We start from the raw sequence: 25,583 nt of genomic DNA, 5'->3' as shown, positions 1-25,583 counted from the left end.
GCATGGCAGAGTCAAGGTGAGAAAACTTAATAAGAAGCTAGAAAAATTCTTCGACAAGTGGAATGAGGGAAATGAAGATAAAATAGTTAAACAGCTGAGCAATTAACAGCAAGCTAATAAATCACAAGACTCGATCATTCCCAACCAAAGATGCTTAGGAGCAGATGGTTTATGCTCCTCCCAGCAGAGAGCGAGGAGCTTAAACCGCCCTGGTCAGGGAGATGGATAACGGAGACCCAGTTGATGCCACTAATGCCAGCCAAACCTCAGGACGGATAAAGTTTGGGGAATAAACAACAGTAACAACGAAAACCAGTAAGAGCTAGACAAATCCAAGACAAGGTGAAGCTAAACCAGAAAACGATCGCAAACCCCGCTATACTCTCCTTTTAATGCATCAGCATACTGAAGGACACACCTGGGAAGCTGGTGAATATTCTGTTGAGGTGTGAGCACACCAGCCTCTCCCTTTTCTCAGGTGCATAATTTCACTTCCTTTCTCCTGTGCTCCGAGGGCCTTTCTTTGCCTGACTTCTCAGTGAGCAGCCCAGCCCAGGCTCACTCCTGCGGCTGTGATCTACTTCTTCTATCCTAATCTTTCCCTCTGTTTCCCCGTCCCAAGTTTTAATCCACATACTCTCAACATCACCCACTAATGAGGATTTCTTTCTTGCACCAAGAACCCACACGTTCTAAACCCTGCCGGGGCAGACCGCTCTCAGCCCCGGCCTCTTTCCTGTGACAAAGGGGTTCAACTATAGGAAATCTGGTTTCCTGTCCCACTTCTTAATCACAATATTGACTCCCAATTTGCCTGAGAAAACGTGGTAGGTCTTTTCACCAAATACTCTTTATACAGAGCGGGGGAAAAAACTAGGTTTACTGTTGTGAGTACACAAAACATAGTTTATTCTTGTGTTATTATTTATTAATTATTGCTTTATTTTCCATCTGAACAACTGTAAACCTACTTTTGCCCCATCCAGTATATAAATGCCCTTGGGGCAGGAGACCTGTCCTGTGCAAAGGGCCTATGCAAATACTTGTTGACCGAGAGAGTACCTCATTTTATACTTTTGCTTTTCTAATGTGTTAAGTTTAAATGACCTGAATAATTCCAATTTGACACTTAGGAAAATTTAACTTTTGGCATTTAAAGTCACATTATCTTCAGTATTTGAATTTAAACCGAATTAACCTAAAGGTGTATCCAGCTGCTAGAGACCAAAAGATAAGGAAGGATCTGTGGACCGAGATCTAGCTCTGACTGTGAAACTGACCCTTTCAGAGAAATTGCATTCTTTTGCTCACCTTCGTTTTATCCAGGAGGAAAATGGCCCTAGTGATTCTTTTACTCCCTTCACCAGGAACTGTTGCAACTACTATTTTTCCCATCAGTAGCATGATATTTAAAAAATGGTTTCTGCATTATGAATTAGAAAGCATAAAAAACCACACATTCATGATTAAAAATAAAAGGTTTATTACTTTTTTAAAAAGATTTTTCATTTATTTATCTTTAGAGGGGAAGGGAAGGAGAGAGGGAGAGAATATCAATGTATGGTTACCTCTCGTGGGTCCCCTGCTGGGGACTGACCTGCAACCCAGGCATGTGCCCTGATTGGGAATCAAACCGAGATCCTTTGGTTCACAGGCCCATGCTCAATCCACTGAGTTATACCAGCCAGCGCGGTTTATTACTTTTTAAAGGTATAGTTTATGCTACCTTTGGATATAACTAACATTTTGCAATTTGCTAAGTATTCTACAATTTTCTTCATCCATTGACTTTTCTGAAAAGAAAAAAGTAACAACAGTTTGAAAGAAGCTAAGATGAATTATATGCTCCTGACATATTTTGAATTCCTATTTTGTCGTATATTTTAAATATAGTTATTTTAAAGATTATTGTACCTTAGTTACAAAAATCTTGTTTCTCTCTAGGAAGTTGACAGTAACTCAATATATACAACACCATCTAGAACTCAACACAGTGGTGGTTCATTCTTGGTTGCCCATTAGAGTTACCTGGGAGACTTAAAAAAAATAATGATCCACCAGTCCTACCTCAAACCATTCAAGTCAGAATCTCTAGGGAAGGAATTTTAGCATCTGTATTTTTAAAATCTCTTCAGACAGTCTACCCAATACTTTACCAGCACTCTTCAAAACTGTCAAGGTCACCTTAAACAAGGAAAGTCTGAAAAACTTTCACAGTCCACAGGAGACAAAAGGAGACATGATGACTAAATATGATACAGTATCTAAAGTGGGATCTTGGGAGAGAAAAAAGGTATTAGAGGAAGTTACTGAAATGTGAATAAACCGTGGAGTTAAGAGTAAGCAATGGAGATTGTTTAGTTGTGACATGTGCACCATGGCTTTGTGGGATGTTAACAACAGGGCAAACTGGATGAGGAGTAGAAGGGAACGCTCTGTACTGCCTTTGTAACTTTTCATGAATCTAAATCAGGGCACCCAGGACTGGGAGTCGCTTACACAGAATATGCTTACATTGTACAGAAAAAACAAAAAGATCTTGTGAAATATGGAGCCCAGCTGCCAAGTGCCAGCACGTGTGATCCTAAAAACCTGACAAAAACCTGATCCTAAAAAGCTGAAACAATAAGCTCCTTTATTAGACCAGACTGCATTTCTCCAGCTACTCCCAGAGAAAAGCAATGGACTAACTTTAATAAACATAATTGAAATCATTATAGTCCCTATAATTAACGGCCTCCAAGATGCAAAATTTCGAGAAAGACTGTTAGTAGGGGTGGAGGTCGGGAAGAGCTACTCGCTCCCCATTCTCAGAAAGGTAGGTTTAATTTTGTTATCTATAAAATATGTGTATACTTGTATAAACATCTGGATGAAATTTGTCTGCATTTTGGTACCCTAGAGGTTTGAGAAAATGGCAAGTGATTTGTCTTTCCTAAGAGCTGTTGGCTGTTCATTTCTTATCTCTAAAGGAGACTGAGACCTGATTAGAAATTTATTCAGTACTGAGTTAATTTTTCCTATCTTGCCTCTCCCACTGTGGTAGGAAGGAGGCAAAGAAAAAAAAAGATCTTCTAGTTTTCCATAATAAGTCTACCTGGATTTAGCCCGGTCACACTTCTCTTTTCATAACCATTAAAGATATTTGTCGTGTGGTTAATCTCTAGAGGGAAGTCAGAATTGTGCCTGGAGAAATTGCTGCACAGGTAAACATTTGACAAGCAGCAAGTGCTTGGAGATGGTGTTTCAAAGGCTCGTTTCTAATTTTTTTGCACCAATTATTTCGTTTGGTAAAAATGAATAATATTTCATCACAATGCCTACGCTGCATCAAATTAACAAACAGTATTAACGGCCTGTAGCCACAGATTACAGCCCAGATACCTAACTCCATCCGACCTAGGTAAATAATTTTTTTTCTCGTTCTAGCTCAGTTTCTCATCTGTAAAATGAATAACTTGGACCAAGCAATCTCCAAGTCAGACTTTGAGATTTGGTGAGGACTTCGAGAAGCAGACTGGAGAGTTTTAGTTTTAGGACTTAGGTAGGGCTTTGGGTTCCAATGGGCAGGATGGTATTTGAAAAGCTCATCACATGCTGGAGTTTATAGAGTCGGAAGGGCAACTGGTCCGGGTAAAAACACATGAAGGAGGAAGAACGGGACAGTGACCCGTCGGAGGGTCAACTCCCGCGACTTTTCTGGGACTAGCAGAGTAATAGGAGCGTTTGGCTGCTAGGCAACGGCGCCTCCGGGGTGGTGGAGGACCCCTGCCCCAGTCGAAGGTGTCTAAGCCACAGCCCTTAATTTAGCCGCGGTGCCATTTCCTCGAAATTAATAAAATATGTAGCCTTTAAAAGGGCACATTTTATTGCACCAAGCTTTGGCAAGCCCTAGCTTATGGGCAAGCCCGTAGCTGAGTTCTGTTCGCGATGGTTTTTCTTCTTCCTGTTCTCAGGCGCTAGGCGGGCTCCTCTCTGACTAGGCCCCGGTCGCCGTGTTGCCAAGCAGAGCTGGACGCCGCTCGCTCCTCCGTCCCCCGCCCCTCCTAGGTCCAGCTCAGGTCCTTTACTGGAGGCCCTCGGCAGCCATGGGCTCGGAGATGGAACCGCTGCTCCTGGCTTGGAGCTATTTTAGGCGCAGGAAGTTCCAGCTCTGTGCCGATCTATGCACGCAGATGCTGGAGAAGTCCCCTTACGACCAGGTACCCGCCGTACCCCATCAGCCCCTGTGGATTCTGGAGACATGGCAGAGCGCTCTGGGGGGATGCCCAGGCCCCCGGGTGGGGACTTCGAGGGGAAGGCCCAGGGCGAGGTTGACCGTGCGGTCAGCTCGGGCGCCTGGAGAGAGACCCCGGGAGCTGTGGCGGGCGGGTGCCGGTCCGCCGCGTTCCCGAGTCCGGAGGGACCCACGATTTCTGTGCCATGATTGCCCCACCCCAAACTTGGGTAGCCACTTTACTTCAGGAGTCCCCCTGAAAGGAACACTTAAAGCCCTTACTTACCTTTTTAAAGGAACTTTAAGCATTTATACTTGCATGTGAACGGGCCCTTAAGCTCGCTGCATGCGCGTGTGTTTCTAAAACAATTACATATAAACATAAAGATCTGTAACTTCTCAACTTCTGTTGAAATACCTGTCTTGTTTCTTTTGGATGAAATGTACGATCCTTCCACTTCATCTTGAGACTGTTATTTAAGAGTGAGGAGGAGCCTTTGGTTTAGGGGCATGACTTCAACTTGAGGAATATAAGGCGAGTTAGAGGAATATAGGAATATAGGAGTGGAAAAGACGCATTTACTATCAGGAGGGAGAGATGGGGGGAAATTTCTCCCTAAAAGAAGGAATGATGGCATTGATTAAAAGAGATCTTAAATGAATTACGGTAATAGTTTAACTTTTCTTAAATAAGGTGTAATATTAACTGAGTCAAAAGATCATATACTACGTATGTGAGTTACAGGTCCGGTGGACAGGTAGTTTCTGGAAGAAACTGGCAAAAAGGAGGAAAAGGGAGAATGGGAGCAAAGCTGTGGCAGTTTGTCAGTCCTAGTCAATTCGAGGTACAGTTCCTATTTTCCAGCTTTCCCTCTAGTTAAAGAAAAAAGAAGAATTGAAGGGAGATGTATGAATATAAGCAGAGGCATGGGTGTGAACACTGTTCCTAAACTCTGCCTTAGGCCCCAGCAAACTGATCGAGGTTAACCTATCCGGGTGAACATTTTGACCTTTAGGTAGCTAATACATCTATCCTGGACAATCCACGTTAGTAGGAATGCTTATCGCGGTTCTGTTTGTTTCTTAATACGATTGTGTTTCTGTAGACAAGCATTTTCCCAAGTGTGTTTCTTGGGACAGTAACAGCAGAGAGGCTGTTCAGAATGTTTCCCCCCATTATCAGACAGGGGAATCATGACCAAATATTGACCCGTTGACACTGTATGACAAAAATTAGTTATAGGCCTGTGATATACCAGACATTGTTCTAGATATGATGGTTCTCAAGAACTTTACATGCTGTTTTCGTTTTTCCATTGAGTTAGGGTAGTTTCCATGCTGTGTTCCAGAGAACACTAGTCCCAAGAGCTGGTCAGTGAAAGTTTCCTCATTAAATGCATTTGGGGAATGTATAGTCCCTTCTTAGGGATTCAAGAGTCATGCTAAAGGCTCTAAGGAGTTCCGAAGAAAAGGAACTCAATTTTGCCTAATTATTATTAACCCAATAGTTCTGAAACTTATTTGACCAATGATTTTTCTTTTATGGCAGCTGGCAAGGGTCAAATATCTTTATTGTCATCATCCTAGGGAGATGTTGTCCTATCGGGAAATGACAACATCTGGACAGAATTGCAGTGTTTTTATCAATGGTTAACACCTTATAATCTTAATGATACATAATCATAGTGCATTCAGTTCTGCACAAATGAATTCGGATTCAGTTTGTGCTGGGCACTGTGATTAGGACTTTATGTGTGTTCAATTTAATGACATTGTATTGAGTGCTCACTGCTTGCCAGACATAAGTTCTATAAATTGTATGTATTTCTATGCTTAGAATAACCTTGCAAACTAGATAACAAAAATTACAGCTAACACTTATTGAGTCTTTACTCTATGTCAGTCTTGGTTCAGAGGGTTTTATTTGTCATCTCATTTAATCCTCAGCTATTTTAGGAAGTTGGTACTCTTTCCCCCATTTTCCAGGTTGAGCACACCTGAGGCACAAGGTAATTTGTCCAAAGTCACAAAGCCGGTAAACCCATTCCCTTTGTCTGTACTGCCCTGTGTCTTTGGCAAAATGCATAATTTTTCAACATCGTGTGTTTCTGAACTTTTGTCAGTCTAATTTCCCATCTATTATGCTTTTTTCAAGATTTTTGCTAAGAGGTAAAGAATTTTGACATATCTATGAACTTGGTTGGATTAAAGGCTCTGAGAAGTGTGAAGGAAAGAAATCTGCCCGCCCTTTATTATGCCAGTACTCGGAAACTTACTTGACCGCTGGCTCCTTTTTGGGAGATGGCGGTACAACTGTCTCCCTTGCTATCCTGACAGGCGTTATTGCTTTGGGAGATGCCTAGCAAAGCAGCAGTGTTTTTATTGGTGGTTAAGAAGGGTCATAGAGGAAATGTTGACTTCTTTCCTTTTACCTAGACAGAATAGGACACACAAGTTAAGGCCTTCATTTAAAATCTCCCAAACTAGCAGCTACACAAGGTAAGATATTAGATGTTTTTGTTTGGCTTCTTACACAGCTCCCATTAAGCCCTACTGACTGACCTCTTGCAAGATTAAAACTTGCCACAAGGTATGTTTGGTGGAACTGTGATTTTGATAATAATAATAGAGGAAAAAAAGACACAGGTTCGTACTGAGAAATATTGCTGCCATCATTAGTTTATTGTTATACGTAGTTAAGATCATTATCACAGTAAGTCTTGTTAGGTTCTGGCCTATTCCTTTGGCCTATTTAAGTGGGTCTGAAATATCAATGTTTCACAATTTAACATATAATTAATTCCTAATACCATAGATACTTTTTATTTTTTTAAAGATTTTAATTTTTTATTTTTAGAGAGGGGAAGGGAGGGAGAAAAAGAGAGAGAGAAACATCAGTGTGTGGTTGCTTCTCCTGCACCCCGTACTGGAGACCTGACCTGCAATCCAGGCTTGTGCCCTGACTGGGAATCAAACTGGTGACCCTTCAGTTCACAGGCTGGTGCTCAATCCACTGAGCCACATCAGCCAGGGCCTAATACCATAGATATTTTTTAAAATCTTATTCTTCATTACTGTTTTATTGTTATGAGCAGGGGTTGATATGTTCGAAGCCCACAAATGTCAGAGTAGGCCTAGGAGAATCAGTAGCAGATCTACAAAAAATGTATTATATTCTTTTCCTTGGTAATCCTTTTTTACTTGTTTTGTTGAGGCAGTTTGTTGAAGAGGAACTATATGTGTTGCCAGAACACTGATTAGTGTTTCACCAGGAATAGAAGTTTAACTTGATGTTACCTTGCCAAACCGGGCATTTGATACCTGGACAGGGCTGCCGGAGAGTTTACAGGGTTCACTTGTGCTAGTTTTGCTTCGAGCCAATCTTTAAACACCAGGCTGTTGCACTGTATGCTTTTCTGAGTACCAGTTTAGGTAGCGTTTTGAACCCAGTTGTTATTTCATTTTAGGAATTTTCCCAGTCTGAGTTTTCCAAGCTTGAAGAAACCCTGCTTTTTTCCTTAATTCAAAAAAATTTAAATATTTATGTTAGAATGCTGAAGCAATTTTTTAAATGAAGAGCTTTCAGAAGCTTGAGGAGGTTCCTCTGCATAAAAACTCGACAGATCTGTATGGTATGTGCAGAGTCTGGCCCATGGGCTGTCGTGGGCTTGCTGAATGAGTGCATCGATCGTGTCCATCTGTGCCTTTCAGTGGCGTTGCTCTGTGTGCCCGGTGACCAAAGATCATTCTAGTTGCCCGGTGACCATCTCTCCACTCCCTGCCTCTCATCCTTGACTCTCAGCACCATAGGTTCTTACATGTACATTTATCTTTTCAAATAAGTGTAGTTGCATTGTGGACACACTTAATTCATTTCTTGTTAATTAGTCCAGACCATTCCTTCTGGTTCCTCCAGGAGGGTATGTCTGATAGTCTCTTCACTGGTATTTCTTAAGGAGTTCTCATTGTTTCAGTGGAGCAAATTAAGTGATGGCGAGACTAGTGATCTATGAAAAGCAGACGGAAGTGTGATGAGAGCAGCAGTGGATGGTCCTCGGCCCCACACTTCGCTGCTTTGACTTCCTGTGCTCCGTTAGCCTCCCTTCCTTCTGTTTCCGAGGCTTCCACCTTTTACAGAAGTAAACTTGCCCTCCACAGTGAGTCGAGTTACCATTCCCGTGCCACCAAACTGACGTAAGTGCAAATGAGTGACTTCGAAGCAGAACCGGGACTCATAGAAGAGCAAGGAGATTAAAAGGCTTCTCTCAAGTGCCAAATGGATTCATTTTCACTCTTTTTTCCCAAACGAAACAGATTTTGATGTGTTGTTTTTTTTTTACTTTTGACTTTGCTTATTTTTTCTCCCAAAAACCTCTCTAAAGGGATTTGTTATTTGTTAATCTTTTTATAAGCTTGACCAGGGAGCTTCAAAAAGATAACATTTTGGTCTTCCTACATCAGCCTCTTTGAAAAAGCCCCCCTTTGAGATTTTTTCTTCTACATTTATTTCTCCTTTAAGAGATATGGTTTTAGTATGCTATGATAAAAAATATTTCATTCGTGCCTTGTGTTTTGTGTTAGGACATTTGGGTTCTGTTTCAGGTTGGTTCTTGCCAGTCGACACTGGCAAGATGGGCTAAAGAGGCACCTGCGCTATGGAACAGCCTGTCTCCTTAGAGCGGTGCGTTTTTGTCTGGCTGCAGAAGCCCGGAAGGGTAGGCTGAGTATGGTATTGTGGTGGTTGGTGACGGGGGAGGGTTGGTGAGGAAGATGGATTCTGCACCACTTTTCTCAGATGCAGAAGGGTGAGAATCCGAGGGCAGGGTCCGTGAGCGGGAAGGACATTAATTAAGGTTCCGGGTAGTTAGGAGGAAAGAGAGAAGGATGGCTGATTAATGTGGCTTAGTTTCCCTGTTTGATAAAATACAGTAAAAACAAGCGGTTCATAAGGAGATGTTGTCTTTTTTTAAATGTTAAGTTGTGACTGAAGAAGTAGTTAGAGATGTAACAGGGAGAAGCAGAGAGTGGCCTTCTGCACTCCAGCCTGACCTGGAGGGAAGGTTGCTTTTACCGCTCATGTGGGTCACCCTGATTAGTTGCTTAATCTGATTACTGTTCTTTGTGTTCCATATGTCAGATTCAGGGCTTTAAACCCAGGCCTGATACTTTAGCTCCATTATAATTAAACGGTTCATAAAACGGGGAGGTTTTTCAGGCAGTGGGGATTTTTAATGACAGTGGGGTAGATTTCTGATAGATTTCCGGATTATTAAAATTTGTGATTCTGGATGCTGGAGTATTAGCTGTATGTCAGAAAGGGGATAATTCACATTCTCTTTCCCCACCCCCAATCTCTGCTTGTAGTTAGGGATATGACAGAGAGGAGGGGGATAATATTGAACTTGGAGACAGGCTGAAAACCACTGGCTTAGATGAGAGATAGGGAACCAGGATTTCCCATAGAGCTCTCTGTGACTCGTTGGTTGAGACCATGATCTGGTCTTCCAAGCCAAAAAACATCTTTCTGTATGATTAATTTATTTTGTCTTTGGGGCCATGAGGATTCAGCCACGCTTAACTGTTTGATTCTGCAACCCACGAGGCAGTTTGTTTCATGAATGATACAGGTTACATTTCCATTTGCCTACTTGGTCACTAAGTCTCCCTAGCCTTCCAAACTCCATCTGTTTCTCTGTTCTCTTTCATTTTTTTCCTTCCTGTTATTGTTAAGTTCTAAATAATGAATAACTCAGAAGAGCAGATTCATTAGCCAGAGTGAGTGTTAGTGGCAATTAGGGAGTCGTATTCAGAATTAGCTGGAGATTTAATTCCCTTGAAGTAATAGCAGCAACCTAAGAGAAAGCCTAACCATAGGGAGGAAGCAAACTGATGTGAATTGAAGTTGATGCTAATGAGTATTTGCTGGTTCTAGACGGTGCCACTCTACATTCTGTGACCTCCTGCTGGCTCTGAAGGAGACTCACAGGGAAGGTTTAATTTGATGTGCATAACCGGCAGCTCCGTCTGAGCTCTGAAAAGGGAAGCAGTAGAGCTTGGTGCTTTTCCATTCGTTACATAAGTATTTATAGAGAAATTCTCTGTGGTTGATTGATAACTTTGTTGAAGGTGCTACCACTTCGCACTTCATTAATGGCGATAGTATACATGTAAGAATTCTGGAAATCATTAAATTTTCTTAGAAGTGCAAGGTTTTCTGTTATAAAGTAGGCGCCGTGACTCCAATTTGAGAGGAGAACTAGATAATGGAGGTTGCGTGATTCGTTCAAGGTCATGCAGCAAAGTGGCTCCCTGAGGAGTGAGCCCAGGTCTTCTGACTCTAGGGCTAGGCCTGGCGCTTTCTACTCAACTGTGTGGATATCCATGGAAATAACCTAACTTGTGGTTCCTAATATGGTGGGTTAATTGACATCGCAAAGCTATCATTGAGAGAGATCCAAAGATGTAGGCTTCAGTGATTTTTAAAAAGTTTTGCTTTGTCTCTAAATTACAATATCCTGAGTCTTTTCTGTTATAGTCCTGCTGTTCCTGGTGGACCTCAGACCAGCCATCCCTGGCCTTGGCCTCCCCACGTTCTATAGTAGTCTGCTTTCCAGCCTTGCTGTGATCTCATGTTCTCAGCAAAGTACATTCTGTTGAGCCAGAGTGCCTACATTCAGATACTGCCTGTTCGCCTCGACCTCAGAGTATTCTTATCTGTAAGATGGGGATGATACCATTCCTACCTCAAAGGGTTGTCATGAGGGTTAAGTTCATTAACACATGGTAAGTGATCAAAAATGTGAGCTGCTGTTGTCTACACAGCTAGAGGTATTCGCATGTAGGATTTTGTCATTTATGCTTTTCTGAAAGGACTGCTGGCAATCTGAAACACATCTGGAAAGCATGTGAGAAAAACGTCCAGTGAAACTGCTGGTGGAATGCTGTTGAATATGGTTCATAGACCACTGGCATGCAGTAATTTCCAGAATAATCTCTCTCCCTTTTCTCTGACTAGCTTCTCTCTCATGTGTTCCTTTCCCCGTCCATCTAAGTCATCTATAATTGGTCCCTAACTTGAGTGAGGAATAACATACTGTATTGTAATTCATTAGTTATGCACTTTCTCCCAGAGCATGTTTTCAGCACCTCGCAGAGTGCCAGGGGTGCCGGGGAGTGTCAGGCAGTTGATGCGTTCTCTGCCTCACGCTCCTGTAGGCCTCTTCTCCGTCTTCCGTTCATACGACCTCACCTGCCTCTACATCTTCTCATCCTCCAGATTTCTCTCTCACCTTCTCATTTCCATCGTTTTCCTCTGTGCCGTTTCACCTGCACGGTAAATTGTAAACGTATCTCGGAGGACCAGTGGAGTGAGACGAGAGAGCAGGTGGGCCTTTATCAGTGCTCTGAGGCTGAGCTGGTGTCAGCTCGGCCACCGGGGCCACTTCCTGCCCTTGGCTGAGTAACATGCATCTCCTTGAGCTGTGTTTTCTTTGCCATTTCAAGCATCATCTGTGATCACCTCTGGTAAACTTTCCTCCCATCCTATAAAGTACTTATCTCCTGTCTCTCCTATGCTTTACCCTTCAATCCTACCAACTCAGTTTTTATCTCCAAGATGCACTGGCAAGAAAAGCCCTGGCTTCTTTGTGTAACCTTGAACAGATTACACGACATCTCTGCATTTGTTTTATCATCTGGAAGGTGGTTGCTAACACCTACCTCTCAGATGGTTGTTATGAGACTCACATGAGATAATGGGTCACACAGACATGCATTCAAGCACAGAGAAGAAAGAACAGAAGGGGTTACTTCTGATGTCTCATTTTCCATATCAGTGTATTTCTCTAAGTGTGGACCGTGGGAAATCTGTGCTTTCCCTAGATCTTTCTTATGCACAGGGGAATTGAAAACCTCCTGTTGCTATGTATTCTTAGTTGCCGTTTTGTGTTAGGTTCCCCTGACTTTAAATACTCTCTAAAGCCCACCCTCGAGGACCTGCACTGTCTAGCCTGGCGTAGCCTTTTTCTCTTGTGTTCTTACCGTGCTCCATGCTAAAGAAACTGCTTATCCTCACTCGGGGACCAGATGGTTTACACATTGCTTGCACACATAATGTAGGGTGTTCTTTTTGGATTTTAGAGCTGCAGAAAGCAAGGCAAGCAAAGATTTTTTTTCTTCCCTCTTTCTATTTCTAAGTAGATCCCTCAATAAAACACGCTCGGGGGTGTTCAGCAGAGGCTGCTCTCTGTAGATACATAAGTGTAGATGTTTTATAAATAAATTTGTTGTTAGTCTGATTTTTTAACCAATGGATTTTTATAACACTTAATGTGGACAGAAAAAAAACCTCCTAGGTTATCAGCACCTGGCCCAAATATATATATCACACAGCCTATTTATAAAAATTTCTCAGAGCACATTACAGTCAGAATTAATTTCTTATCTGTAGTCATTTTATAGTATGCATATTTTCCCTTTTCTCCCTGAATGATTAAAGTCTGAATATTTTAACCATCATCAACTTATTTTGAATGTAAAGAAATATTTCCTTGGTACAGTTGTCAAAGTGTTTTTAATTTGGGGGGCTACTGCGTCTCCATTAAATGAGCAGTTAGGATAGGTTCTCTGTGCGCTAAATGAGGTTAATTAGGTTAACTGAGGTTAAATGAGGTTAATTTTCCGATCATAGAAAATTTAGTACTCTTCAGAGTGTATTAGTTTTATAGAACTCCTGAGAGCACATGCACAGAAAAATTAAAGTTATTATTTTGATTTTTACTGAATGAATCTGGGTTCACCTACAGATACTTGGTTAGTCATTAAGACTTTTTGTTTTAGAAACTGTATTTCTTAAAAATGTTTACTGCCTTCTTAATGCTTCCCAGGAACCAGATCCAGAATTGCCTGTACCTCAGGTAAAGGTTTAGCTGCAACCTTTAGTTTAGAGAATTCTTAATTACTGTCGCTTCATTGTTGCTCTAGAGTAGAAAATCTGCTGCATTTCTGCCTGTGGTAGTGTAGAATGAGCCACATCTATCAGACATTCTGTATCTTCTTCTTCTGTAAATATTAAATTTCTAATACTTTTGAGCCTGTGGATGAGTAACCTTGTAGAACTCACGCAATCTATTCATTGAGCCTTGGAGCTTAAGTAGAAATAACCAGTGTTGACCAGACGGGTGGGAAAAATTAAGGACGCGAGGGAAGCAGGGGCTTAGAAAGGGAGCAAGAAGTTAGCAGAGCCCGAGGGGTCTGGAAAGACTGCGATGGATGGGACGTGTCTTGATAAACAGTAGTCTGAATCTGCTTCAGAAGGACTTGATTTTAGACAGAGGTTCCTGTCACAGGTGAAGAAGAAAGGAAGGGACCCTGGCCAGACAGCCACGTCCAGAAATCTGCTGGGTTAGAGATGGAGGGTGGTCAGAGAGGCCTTACCTGGATAGGACACCGTGAGGGAGGGAGGAAGCAGGTCTGGTTAGGGGAACACCTGGCCAGTGAGGCTTTTAGGCCACCAAGTCTGGAAATAAGGGAGGAAAGAGCTGTAAATCCGAGAGTTTCAACATTGCCAGGTGTTTGCCCTGCCAAGTGAGAGAGAATTTTAAGTTGTTTTTTTTTTTTTAGGTGAATGAGCAATTTGAACCTTATATGGGGTTCATATGAATACTCATCAAACCTTTTAGAAGTAAGCAATATACAGAGTACTCTTTTGGAGGCTTAAGCAAACCTCATAAATAGGTTGGAATGTAGTAGTACTCTGTTCTTTAAAAGTATGCTGTTTGTCTTTGAAATGTTTATAACCACGATTTCCAAATTGATAGATGGTGCAAAACTGTTTTGTGCATAATATGTACAAATCATTTAAGAAGGACCTGAATTACAAATAGAATAAGTAATGTGCTTTTTGTTCTCAGTAATTGTGGAATATTTTGATTAAAATTAAATTAAAACATCAATAATTTGCATTCTTTTTATGGTTTTAAAACCGTAAATGGCCTTTGAAAGTTTCAAGCTAGCACAGGGACTACCTCATGAAAGACCCGAACTTAGTATTACTTTGCTGTTATGTGGATTTAATTACTCACTGGGTAGTGGGTTAAAAGAATAAAAAGGAACAAGGTTGACTGGATTCTTTTGAGCTCACTATGTACACTTTTTGCCTTTTTTCTTTTGAGCATTTTTACAACTTCAAAATACATGAGGCTTTGCTATAATAATGAAGTATTTTGTGCCTGTTTTCATTTTCGTAGACTAGGCAGTCCCAAATGGTACAGATTCTTATGATGTCAAAATCAGGTTAGACACTGTTCTTTGGGTTTTGTTCTAATAATAACCTTGCAAAATTATTTCTTACATGCTTTTAACTACTGGCCTTGCATTGTGTATTAAGAGGAACAGAACACTGTAAACATATTTCCCTCAGTATAATTTTTATGTCTTCATATGTTTATTTTTATAACTAAAATTGGATTAACCTTACAGAAGGTAGAATACACCAGTATTTTACTGATGTTAGCCAGAAGATATTTGCCTCCAGAATAATGCCCTGTAGACTAACTCAGTAGGTAAATTAGATGGGATTATGTTTCATAGATACAAAGGAAAATAATTGATGTGATGATTAGGAGAACTATGCTTTTTTCTTTAAAAAATGTTCCTACGCATCTATTCTTTCTGTGGATTTCACAGTACTTCCAATACATAGATAGGTATTCCAATTATTTACACAAATTGCATGACCCTGTCATTTTCCAACAAGTTAAACATATCTGATAAAGCTAATTTATATTTTTATTCAAATTCAAGGGACCATTTGGGATCACAGTTTGGGCTTTATTTTGCATTTTATTTTAATCACTGATTAGTTTTGAACTTTTGAAAACAAATTGGAACAGACAGAGGATTTTAGAGCTGTAAAACATACTTGGCTTTTTTCCAAAATAAAATTTTTAATTGTTTTAAAGCCAAAGCCCCATCTGCTGTTTTTTATTAAAATCTCAAGAATTGTTCACATTGCCAAGAGCAGTTCTTTGAATACAGTCTGATCTTTCATCCAGCAACGGTATGTGATGTTCAAGGTCATTTTTTGTTAGGATAGAAGGAAAGTCAGGAAGATTAATATTCTCAAATGCTGATGAAATTTAAAATTTAATAATGGTTTGAGTGGATTGTATTACAGAGCTTTAAGTGTCAAAAATTCACATCATTATTTCTGCTTAAAAATCAGATTTTAGGAACTGAAACATGTATAGCTCTGTTTAGCTTTTTGAGAAAGTGAATTATTATGGAATAAAATTAAAAAGAATGTTCTTATTTGGTTCCTGAAGTACTTTTTCATTTGGTGAGGGAGGGAACAGCAGATTTACTCTCTTTGTTTGCTTTGCCTAATGTAAAAAATCGCACCTCCTTAATATCTGAGGGGCCAGTAGGAAGATAGATGTCAAGAAGCGTGATGGATTGGACTGTGAGATAAAGTCTGGACATGAAAATAATTTAAAAATATGTGCATGAATAATTAATACCCAACTGTATAAATGATACTATAACAATAAAAACTTGACTTTTAGAAAGTCAGTGAAGACTCCAAATCATTGCTTTGAAGCTTTATTAGCCCCTCCTCACCAGGATAAAAATCCCTGTTCCTCACTGCGGCACCTGGGGTCCGTCGTCTGTCAGCTCCTGCCTTTTCCTTCCGGCGTCTTCTCTGACTGCTGCCTCGGCCGAACCTGAGTCTTCCACCGCGTGCCAACTCTCTTGGAGCCGCCAGACTCGCCTGCTTCTGCCCTGTTGTTATTCACTCTGGCCCGAGCCCTTCTCTAGGAACGCTCTCTACTCTTCCCTCTGCCCGCGGGCAGCTGGGTGCCTCTCCCCTCCCACAGCTCCAGAGTTTTGTGATTAGTTTCCACATAACACTGAAATTCTCATGAGCCAGAACTAGGACTGCGGCCTGCTTATCTCTGTTCCCAGGACCTGGCAAGCAGCAGGTGCTCCTGAGTTATAAATACGGGAACCATCCAGCTGAATCAGCCAAGCTTCTTGCTTTACTGTTCCAATCGAAAACGCCGCAGTCCTTCTTCCCGCCCACCAGAGGGCGCTGAGCACAGAATGCCCTTCTGACAAATGGAAGCCATCACAGACTTGCAGGGCAGTATGAACTGAGGGGGCTTAAATCAGGATTACCTATTTCCATCTTGGAAGTTAAATTAAATCATCAGTCTAAGCCGGTGATTACTTTCCCTGACCCCTAAGGATAGTTGTATAAATCTGTCAACTTTCCTGGTGTTTTATGAGTGAAAACCTCGGGTCGTTTCTACAGTTTGGTGGTTCCCACAGTTGGATGCCATTCCGAATGAAACTGACTTTTTTCTAACAAACAAATTAGTTTTTAAAGTCCATAGTCCATTCATTTAATTGTGTCAAATTTACTTATCACATTTGAAACATTTTATTCTAACTTATCTAATAAGAATCTAATAAACCTCAACCATAAAAGTACAAGCCAAAAAACCCCGATCATCTAACAAATGTAATTTCACCTTAGGAATCTAAGTATATCGTGAAGATAGTCTTTATTCCCATTTCAATTACTTTAGCCCAGAAAGCGATCTCTACTTTCTAATTTCTATAAAATGATTTTCCATACCACACACACTTGCGCTGCTTAGCCTTGCCGTATATTCCAATAGGTGGTGTGCTCAGGGAAATTAGGATCCATGGTTTAATCTCGTGTTTCCTTCTGAGAACCTCAGCCATTGCTGTAGTTAGGAGGTACTCAGTAGATGTGGACTGAATGTGCCTTGGGCTCCTTACTTGAGGGCTGGTTGGAGCTCTGGTAGCTCTCACGTGCTCCTTCCTGCGTCCCTTGGCATTCATTCAGCAGGCTTCACAGCCAGATCCCTAGTATGGTGAGCTCTGACCCCACCCCAAGCTTCCCTTGCTGCTGCTGCCTCTAGACGGGAGAGTCAGTTCTATGCTGCTGCTTCGACACCTGCCTGCTCCCCATGTTGTCCATAGGACACTGGGCTTTATTGTTCTCTGCTTCTGTTCTGTGGGGGGGGGCAGAGGTAAATGTTTCTGATAAGCAGTTTCACGTGTTTAACAAAAGATTTATATTTGTGTACACCTGTACATCTAATTTCTCAAGGTTAGAGCAAGGCTATTAAGATATTTCCTAGATTCCTTAATTACCTTTTCCTTCCCTGCCCCCTTTCTAGCTGGTTTTCTACTGGCTAGATTACGGAGCAACCAAGATTGTGTTGATTAGTTATTGGGAATAGAGAGAAATTGATCTTAGTTAATTCAGTATTTTTGGAATGCCTGTTGTGCACAAAACATCACATAGGTGTTAGGGAACATTAAGAAGTGAACAAGGTAAAAAAAGCTTGTGTTCTGGGGAAGAAAGGGCTCACCTGTGCCCAAATAATTGTAGTGTTTGTTGAATACGGTAAGTACATAATGATAGAAGTATAAAGAGAGTGCTCCATGAGACAGATGAGAGCGAAGTGGGTTGGAGCTGAACTACTGGGAGTCATCGTGAAGGACTTGTCCCTGGAGGGGGAAGGCAGAAAGAGCACAGTGGTTGTACCTTGGTCCGTCTGTTTTCCAGTTATCATTCTAGTAAAATTGTCTCTAAAGATGTTTCATTTACAAGAGGGCATGTTAGAAGTCCGCAAGATAATTACCACACTTTCATTTCTCAGGCAATTGATACATTGGCTGTTTCTCGATGAGTAATGGCCTTTTCTTATTGTGTTAGTTTCATGACATAGCCCTTTGAATTAGTATAATGCACATGCTTACTAATCAACTGGATGATAATGAAGGGTGGCTGGCTTCTATAGGCTTTGCAGGATTTCTGATGATGTTTGATATATACTTCATTCTACCCACACCTTTTCAGGCAGCTTGGATTTTGAAAGCACGAGCACTCACAGAAATGGTGTACGTGGATGAGATCGACGTCAATCGGGAGGGCATTGCGGAGATGATCCTGGATGAAAACGCTATCGCTCAGGTCCCACGTAAGCGCTGGTTTGTCAGTGAAGGAAGTGACGTGCCCATAGGAGGAGGAAACCTTGTGTTTATCAGATAAACACAAGACATTACATACATAAGAAAACACTGCCTCAAGTAGATGGTCTCCACTCCACCTTATAGTACAAAGACTTCCCTTCCACAATTCAGTTATACTGTTTTGAACTTAAGGTGGGAGATGGATGTACAACAATTTTGAACAACAGCTATATTATTCATTTAAAAATGTATGAAAATGCACTCTGCTTACCTAGTATATCAGAAGATTATTTTGAGAGTCTAAACATAGGAAACATCCGATTAACGAGTGTTCTAAAAGGATTTTTAAAAATGACCTTCCCCAAACTTCACTTTGTTTTAATGACGGAAGGCAGTTGGTGCTGATGCAGGCTGTGACGTGGTGGGGTGACAGGCTGGGCTGGGCCTGCCTGTCAGGGCTGTGGCAGAGGCCCGGGCCCCAGCTTTCCGGCGAGCGAGCCAGTACCAGTGGCACTGGATGGTTACCATGACAATGGTAGTCTTGCTGGTAACGTATTAGTTACGACAATTAATCATCATTTGTATTTTTGGAAGGTAATAGCTATTTTAAAGCTTCAGATGGAAATCAGGAAGAACATATGTTTCGTGTTAAAATGTTTCCCCCCCCATCATTTTGCTCTTTTTGAGTTAAAATACCAGAATTCTGGATATGATGGTACATGATTTTTATGGGGAGAAACTCGTATGAAAAGTAGACTATGCATATAAAACTGTCATGTGACGTGGCAGAGCCTCGGAGCCTGCCGGTCCCCAGTCGGAGGCCCAGCTCCCCTCGTGGTTGGCCCGTTGACTCAGCTCGAAGTCAGTGATTTTCAGCCTTTTCCATCTCGTGGTACATGTGATCTCATTGCTAAAGTCCTGAGACACACCAGAAAACATATTTTTTGCCAATCTGACACAAAATAGGTATCATTTTGATTCATTCACACCGGACAGCTATTGTTGTGTTGGCTGTTGTCAGTTTTTTATTTGATGATCTAAGGGAAGAAAGGCCAGTGCCCCTGACTAAATAGATGCAGTATTGCCTGTTTTAAAAATTCTCGTGGCACGTTGAAAATCGCTGGCCTGTGCCTTTGCTAAAGGGGTTAATACTACCTGTGTGAAGACTGACTTAGTGTGAAGATTAAATACGATAACGTAAGTAGCATGATAGGTGTGCAGTAAATACTAGTCTCAAACACATTTCCCTAAAGTATATTTCCTGTGGTTAATGTCTTCTTCACCAGGCCAGCACATTTTTGAAAATTCATTTGCTGACAGTTGTTATAGTTTAATAAACACTATCTAAATTGAATTTACTGTCTCACCTCGTAGGCCCGGGAACATCTTTGAAACTCCCTGGGGCCACTCAGACAGGAGTCCCTAGTCCAGCTGTCAGGTATGTGCTTCTGTTTCACACCCTCGGCCACTAAATACTGACCGAGCTGCTTGAGAACCTTTCTTTATCAGTCGTCTCTGTATTTCACAACTGGCCTCCATCGCAGGCCGCTCACTCAGGCTGGAAGACCCATCACAGGTTTCCTGAGACCCAGCACGCAAGGCGGGAGGCCAGGCACCATGGAGCAGGCCATCAGGACGCCCAGAGCCACCTACACCGCCCGCCCGGTGACCAGCTCGTCCGGGAGATTCGTCCGCCTGGGAACGGTAACTCCCCTCGGCTCTGCCAGGGCCGGTAGCCGCATCGCGGCGTTCGGTCCGTTCCTGCTCACTGTTGTTGTAATGGAGGAGTAGATGCAAGGTTTTTAAAGGGGATCCCTTCTCCTTGTGAGGCCTTTATAATCGTTGTGTATACGTTTTAATTTGGTTTCAAGAGAGAGTTTTCTATTTCTTATATTGTCACTTTTCTCCATAGGCTTCCATGCTTACAAGTCCTGATGGGCCTTTTATAAATTTATCTAGGCTGAATTTGACAAAATATGCCCAGAAACCCAAATTGGCAAAGGTAAGTACTTCAAGTTATGTTATGAAGTAATGTTAGAAGTATTATTGTAATAACGTGGTAGGAAATGGTAAGAATTTGTGAAGGAAAGGCCATGTTTTGATTGAAATGGATATGTTTGATTACTTCGATGAGGCTGGAGTTAAGGAAAGTCAGTCAGAAACATAGTATATCCAGTGTACCATTATTATAGGGAATTCTCTTTTTTCTTCTAAGGAACAGCAGTTTACAGCAGGGAAAGCGGATAACAGCATCACCTTCAGGGAGTAAGGCTTAGGCGATCATCTGTGTGTGTGTGTATTTTGTTTCTTTTTCAGCTTGGTCTTTTCTCAGAAAAATAATTTTCTATCTTTGAGGATTTTAGGACTGTCAAAAAGAAGATAAAAAGCACGTACTCCTTCAAATTAGTAACGAACCAGGCATCTCAATAAGAATTACTCAAACCAGACAGTGACAAGCCAACTACATTAATAATTCTCACTACTCAAAGATTAAATGCTCCTTTAAATTAAAGAGTGTGTCTGTGTCTGTGTGTGTGTGTGTGTGTGAGAGAGAGAGAGAGAGAGAGAGAGAGATCAATGACCTTTCCAGGATAAAAAACTTGGAGGTGAGTGCAGAATAATTCAGAGCTAGGAGCCCCCATCTTCTGGAAACTGGTTGAAGCCTGGCTCAGCATTTTAACTGCCATCTCTGTGAGTCAGTGCACGAGTCCTGAACTCATTTCTAATCTCAGTTCTAATGGCATTTAACATATTAACAAAATATCAAACACTCTAGGGAAAACCACAGTGAGCACAAGCCATACAGATTTCAAGTTTAAATCAGGAAGAGAAATGCCAGTAGGTAGAGAGGGAATCAGATATAATAATGCTAATGATATTTTCTTCATGTCTTACTTGACAGCAGTCCAGTCCACTTCAGTTAGCAGAGTCATGAAGCTTTTCTCATTTCTCTTTCCCTTATGAGAGTGGAGTATTAAAAGTAGCCCGGGTGGAGTACCTGGTCCCTGACCTTTTGAGCCATTCACTGAAGGTGGTGGGATGGCTTGTTGGTTCCAGTGCTGCTTTCTAAGCAAGGAGGGCAGTCAGTGGAGGCATTTTCCTAGTTAAATTACGATGCTTCCAGGACAGACCTCCGTGACTAGATTCAGACTGAACTAGGTTGTGCACTTTTTCAGTGTGTGGTAGAAGTAATGCCGGGTCTTTCGGTCTTTGGCCCCCAGCTGGCCTGGCCTCCGCAGGACTCACTTCTAGTGCTGGCTCATTGCGTAGGGGTCTGCGGAGGCCCCCTGGCACTGTCTGAGGGGCTGTCACAGCTTTTGCATGGCAGTTGCAGCACCAGTTGTACTCTCTCTTTTTTCTAAGTTGTTTCCAAGTCCTCTCTGTTGATAACCTTGACATCTTCCAGGGCGCCAGCCTCTTTACATGTGTGAATAATGTTATTATGGGCAAACATAGTACTACCAGCAGATAATCCAGTAAATGCTGATTTATCCAGATGAGTTGGCTGAAGGATTAAAATAATGGTTCTCAGCCCTTGTGTTGCTCATTAGAGTCATCCAAATAATAAGCAAAAAGCACTGTACTTTATACTTAAACTTGACTTCACTTTGGAAGGAATGTCTAGGTTTTCCTGTGTATAAAGTGTCATTCTTGATATCATGATCACTGTATAGTAATGTAAAGTATGTAAAAAATTGGTTGAATCTATTTTATGGCAATCCTAAAGTCAGTTTTTCCTTTGTCCCTTTGTATGAAGATAGTTTGTATAATATGAAAAAATGTTGTTATTTGTTTTCCAGGTTGTATTCTGTAAAAACAGGAATTAGTTGTAAATATCGTATTTTAAAATGGATGATTATGACAAATGGCGGAGAGACCCATTATTTATAAATCCCATGCCCATTAGAGTACCTTCTTATTTAGGTTCAATCTAGCTGTTATCAAAACTGCCTTTGAGTTTTGATATAATAATGGTGTGTTTTTGTTAAAATAAAATCTAATGTATTTTTGTTTTTTTTCTTTGTAGGCTTTGTTTGAGTATATCTTTCATCATGAAAATGATGTTAAGACTGTAAGTTTTGAATTCGTGCTATTTCTTTTATTTTAAATGTTCTGACTGTAGGGATTTAGATTCTGAAATGTTCTGTTTCTTTCCTTTCTTACCTTATAAACGGATGGAATTATTAAAGATTGGAGAATTACTAATACTTTCAAATCCATGGTCAATTTCAATAGGAAAATTTGTATAAATATAGAAGTGGTAAGAACTGTGCCTCACCTATAGAGTGCACGGGTCTCCATTAAAGGACAGATATAGATCATTGAGAATACTGCATAATACCCCTGTTAAAGTTTATTTTCTATAGTCAGCATTGTTGATCTGTGTTTTTCTTTAATCCGAATTGTGTGTTAAAATAGGTTTACCATACATCTATTTCTGACTTCTTTATAGTGCAACCCTTCTCCCCTATTAACATTTTATGATAGAAAATTTGAAACATATGTGCAACCAAAAGAAAAAATAAAAATCAACCCTCAAAACAAAAAATACTTCAAACATATGAAAGTAGAGAGAATAGTAACATGAGCCTGTACCGTCCATCACCCAGCTTCAGCAATAACCACTCCTCCTGGAAGCCTCTTTGTAGGGAATTTGAAGGTTATATGCATATGACTTCTCCATTTGTTTCATTTTTGCATGTTAATATGCAAATGAGCAGTAAGCTCACAAATTTTGTTAAATCGAATGTAGTTGATTCTGCAGTGTCTAATGATAGTATTTTCCTGTTAGTTCAAGAAAGCAACCCTGACTGGTGTAGCTCAGTGCATTGAGTGTGGGTTACAAAGTAAAGGGTCGCCAGTTTGATTCCCAGTCAGGGCACATGCCTGGATTGTAGGCCAGGTCCCCAGTAGGGGGCGTGCAAGAGGCAACCATGCATTGGTATTTCTCTCCCTCTCTTTCTCCTTCCCCTCCCCTCTCTCTAAAAAAGAAGGGGAAAAAAAAGAAAGCCCCTTTATAGTTACATAGTAAGTATTCAGGAACATAAATTATTTTCGTCAATTTTGTTTTCTGCTGGCTTCACTCTATAATCTCAGGGCCTAGAACAGTGCTTGGCACATTGTCGGGCCTCAAAAAATATCGAATGAAAGAATACATGTAAACCACTATGCTTTGTACAAGGAAAACTAATGAAAAAATGGTATTTTTCTGCATCTGCGAACCATTCGATCTAGCGGAGGAAATGGCACTTGATATAATGAAACAAAGAGGTAATTGCCAAACTGAAATTGTTACCAAGTGGCAAAGGGAGAATATCAGAAGGGGTAATTTTAGTAATGATCCATACAATAAGTAGGGTTTTTTTGGAAAGGAAGGAAAATAAACATAAAGAAAGAGTAAAAACATGGTCCGGATGTGGAGTGAGAAAGACATAGGCCATATCCTGAAAAGTGGAAGTGCCAAAGAGACATGTTAATGAAATAAGTATCAGAACATGATAGCAGGTTTGACAGGGAGGACAAAGGAAGACGCAGGTCAAATCTGCCTCCTGAAGATGCCATAAGAAAAATGGTTTTGCTAACAGAAATAGGGTAATTGAAGAAGGAAGCCAGTTTGTAAAGAAGCTGAGTAATTCCCTTGAAGGCATTTTGGGCGGGAGGTTGTGGAAGGCCCTCTATGAGGAGATGGCCCTGCACGTATGGAAGGATGCGGTATGAACGGACAGGGGAGAGCCTGGCTTGGCAGGCAAGATACCGGACATCTCTATGAGGAAGTGTCGGTGGACGTGGTTGCGAGGGACACGAGGAAACTAGGTTTGGGGCAGCTGAAAATCCAGGCACCATCCTGTGAGTGAAAGTCAGTGCACGCCATTTTCACTTAGTGTAAGGGGAAGCCTGGTCGGACGCTTTCAGCGTGGTAGATGAAATCACGTCGTCACACTGACATTAAAAGAAAACGTCAAACACCATTTCTTTTCATAAATGGGTAAATGTATCTATAACTACTAGAGTACCATAAAGCTATCGCTTGACTTTCTGAAGATTGCTTCATTTACTGAAGAGGCATTTATTCCTTTGGCCAGTGTATTTTGAGCCACTACCATGTGCCAGGCACTGTTCTAGGCCCGAGATTACAGAATGAAGCCAGCAGACAAAAATCTCTGCTCTTTGGGGGATTATAATTCCGATTTGGTAAGGAACAGAGACAATTAGTAAATAAAAAATATCTAAAATGTCATAGGCTCATAAACAGTTGGAAAAGAAGAAAGCAGGAAAGCAGGTGAGAGTCGAGAAGGACAAGGGGGGAGATGCTACTTTGGATGAAGTGGGAGGTAGCCAGCGAAGTCCACTCTGAGAAGACACTGAAGCAAAGACCTGAGCGAGGAGGGGTGAGCCCTATAGTTTTATGTAGGAAGATCATACAGGTCGGAGAGAACCTGAACTGCAGAGGTCCTGCAGAGGACCATGACTGGGCTGTTTACGGAACAGTAATGAGGCCAGTGTGGCCGGAGTGAGGTCTGTGAGCAGGGAGGTTGCAGGCAATGCATTTAGAAAGCAGACATGTCAAATGCTGTGTGTAGGTCAGCCACAGTGATGACGTCTTTATTAATATATTCATGTTGACGATGCCATTCTACACCTTCGCATTTACATAATGTTGAGGAACATGAACGCGATTGAGAACAAAGATTTATTCTCTGCCATAACTGAGTGTATAGTCTAATAGAAGACTTTAACCTTTACATATTATGTATTACAGAATGCTTCTACAGTTCTTTACACTGATTTTTAAAAATTTGATCGTAGTACAGCAATGACATTTAAATTTTTTATTTCGGCAGAAAACCTTTTTTTAAAAAATGAGATCTTACCCAGACCCTAATACATAAGCAGACAGAAGTGGAGCTGCTTGAACTGAAGCAGAAGTAGCAGACCAATAACACACCCATTGGGCCTCCTCCTTGCTCCTCCTTCCACCGCCTGCCCACCCCTCCCCTTCCCTTGAGCTCCTGCCCCTCAGATCCTAGATCAGGCTGTTGCTGAATTGCCTGGGGAATTTTATTTTATTTTTATTTAAAAAATATTTTATTTATTTATTTTGAAAGAGGGGAAAGGGAGAGAAAGAGAGGGAGGGAAACATCAATGTATGGTTGCCTTTTGCACACCCCTCTACTGGGGACCTGGCCCAAAACCCAGGCATGTGCCCTAGACTGGTAATTGAACCCGCGACCCTTTGGTTCACCGGCTGGCACTTACTCCACTGAGCCACACCTGGGGAATTGGAAAAAGAATGGATTTCTGGATCTATGCCAGACTTCTTTAGTCAGAATCCCAATCTGGTACATGTGTTGGGAAT

At 41.3% G+C, this 25,583-nt stretch overlaps 1 protein-coding gene across 2 annotated transcripts in view; it reads left to right on the top strand.

Annotated features, from left to right (window-relative positions):
* Positions 1-4,023: 4,023 nt before the first annotated feature.
* TTC8 (tetratricopeptide repeat domain 8) overlaps positions 4,024-25,583 on the top strand; it is a 42,558-nt gene continuing 20,998 nt past the window's right edge. The window contains exons 1-7 of one of the 2 annotated variants that reach the window (XM_037130409.2): positions 4,024-4,202; positions 13,102-13,131; positions 18,114-18,234; positions 19,601-19,664; positions 19,771-19,930; positions 20,139-20,228; positions 22,254-22,298. In XM_037130409.2, the coding sequence (XP_036986304.2) occupies positions 4,089-4,202; positions 13,102-13,131; positions 18,114-18,234; positions 19,601-19,664; positions 19,771-19,930; positions 20,139-20,228; positions 22,254-22,298 (624 nt within the window). In that variant the 5' untranslated portion in view covers positions 4,024-4,088. The remainder of the gene's footprint in view (positions 4,203-13,101; positions 13,132-18,113; positions 18,235-19,600; positions 19,665-19,770; positions 19,931-20,138; positions 20,229-22,253; positions 22,299-25,583) is intronic. The other variant, XM_037130410.2, reaches the window with a different exon arrangement.

Source organism: Artibeus jamaicensis, unplaced genomic scaffold (assembly GCF_021234435.1).
Source record: "Artibeus jamaicensis isolate MK-2021 breed Jamaican fruit bat unplaced genomic scaffold, CSHL_Jam_final contig_444, whole genome shotgun sequence".
In the NCBI taxonomy this organism is placed as follows: Eukaryota; Metazoa; Chordata; class Mammalia; order Chiroptera; family Phyllostomidae; genus Artibeus; species Artibeus jamaicensis.
Note: the sequence above shows the minus strand (reverse complement) of the source record. Positions and strands in the feature narration are given on the sequence as shown.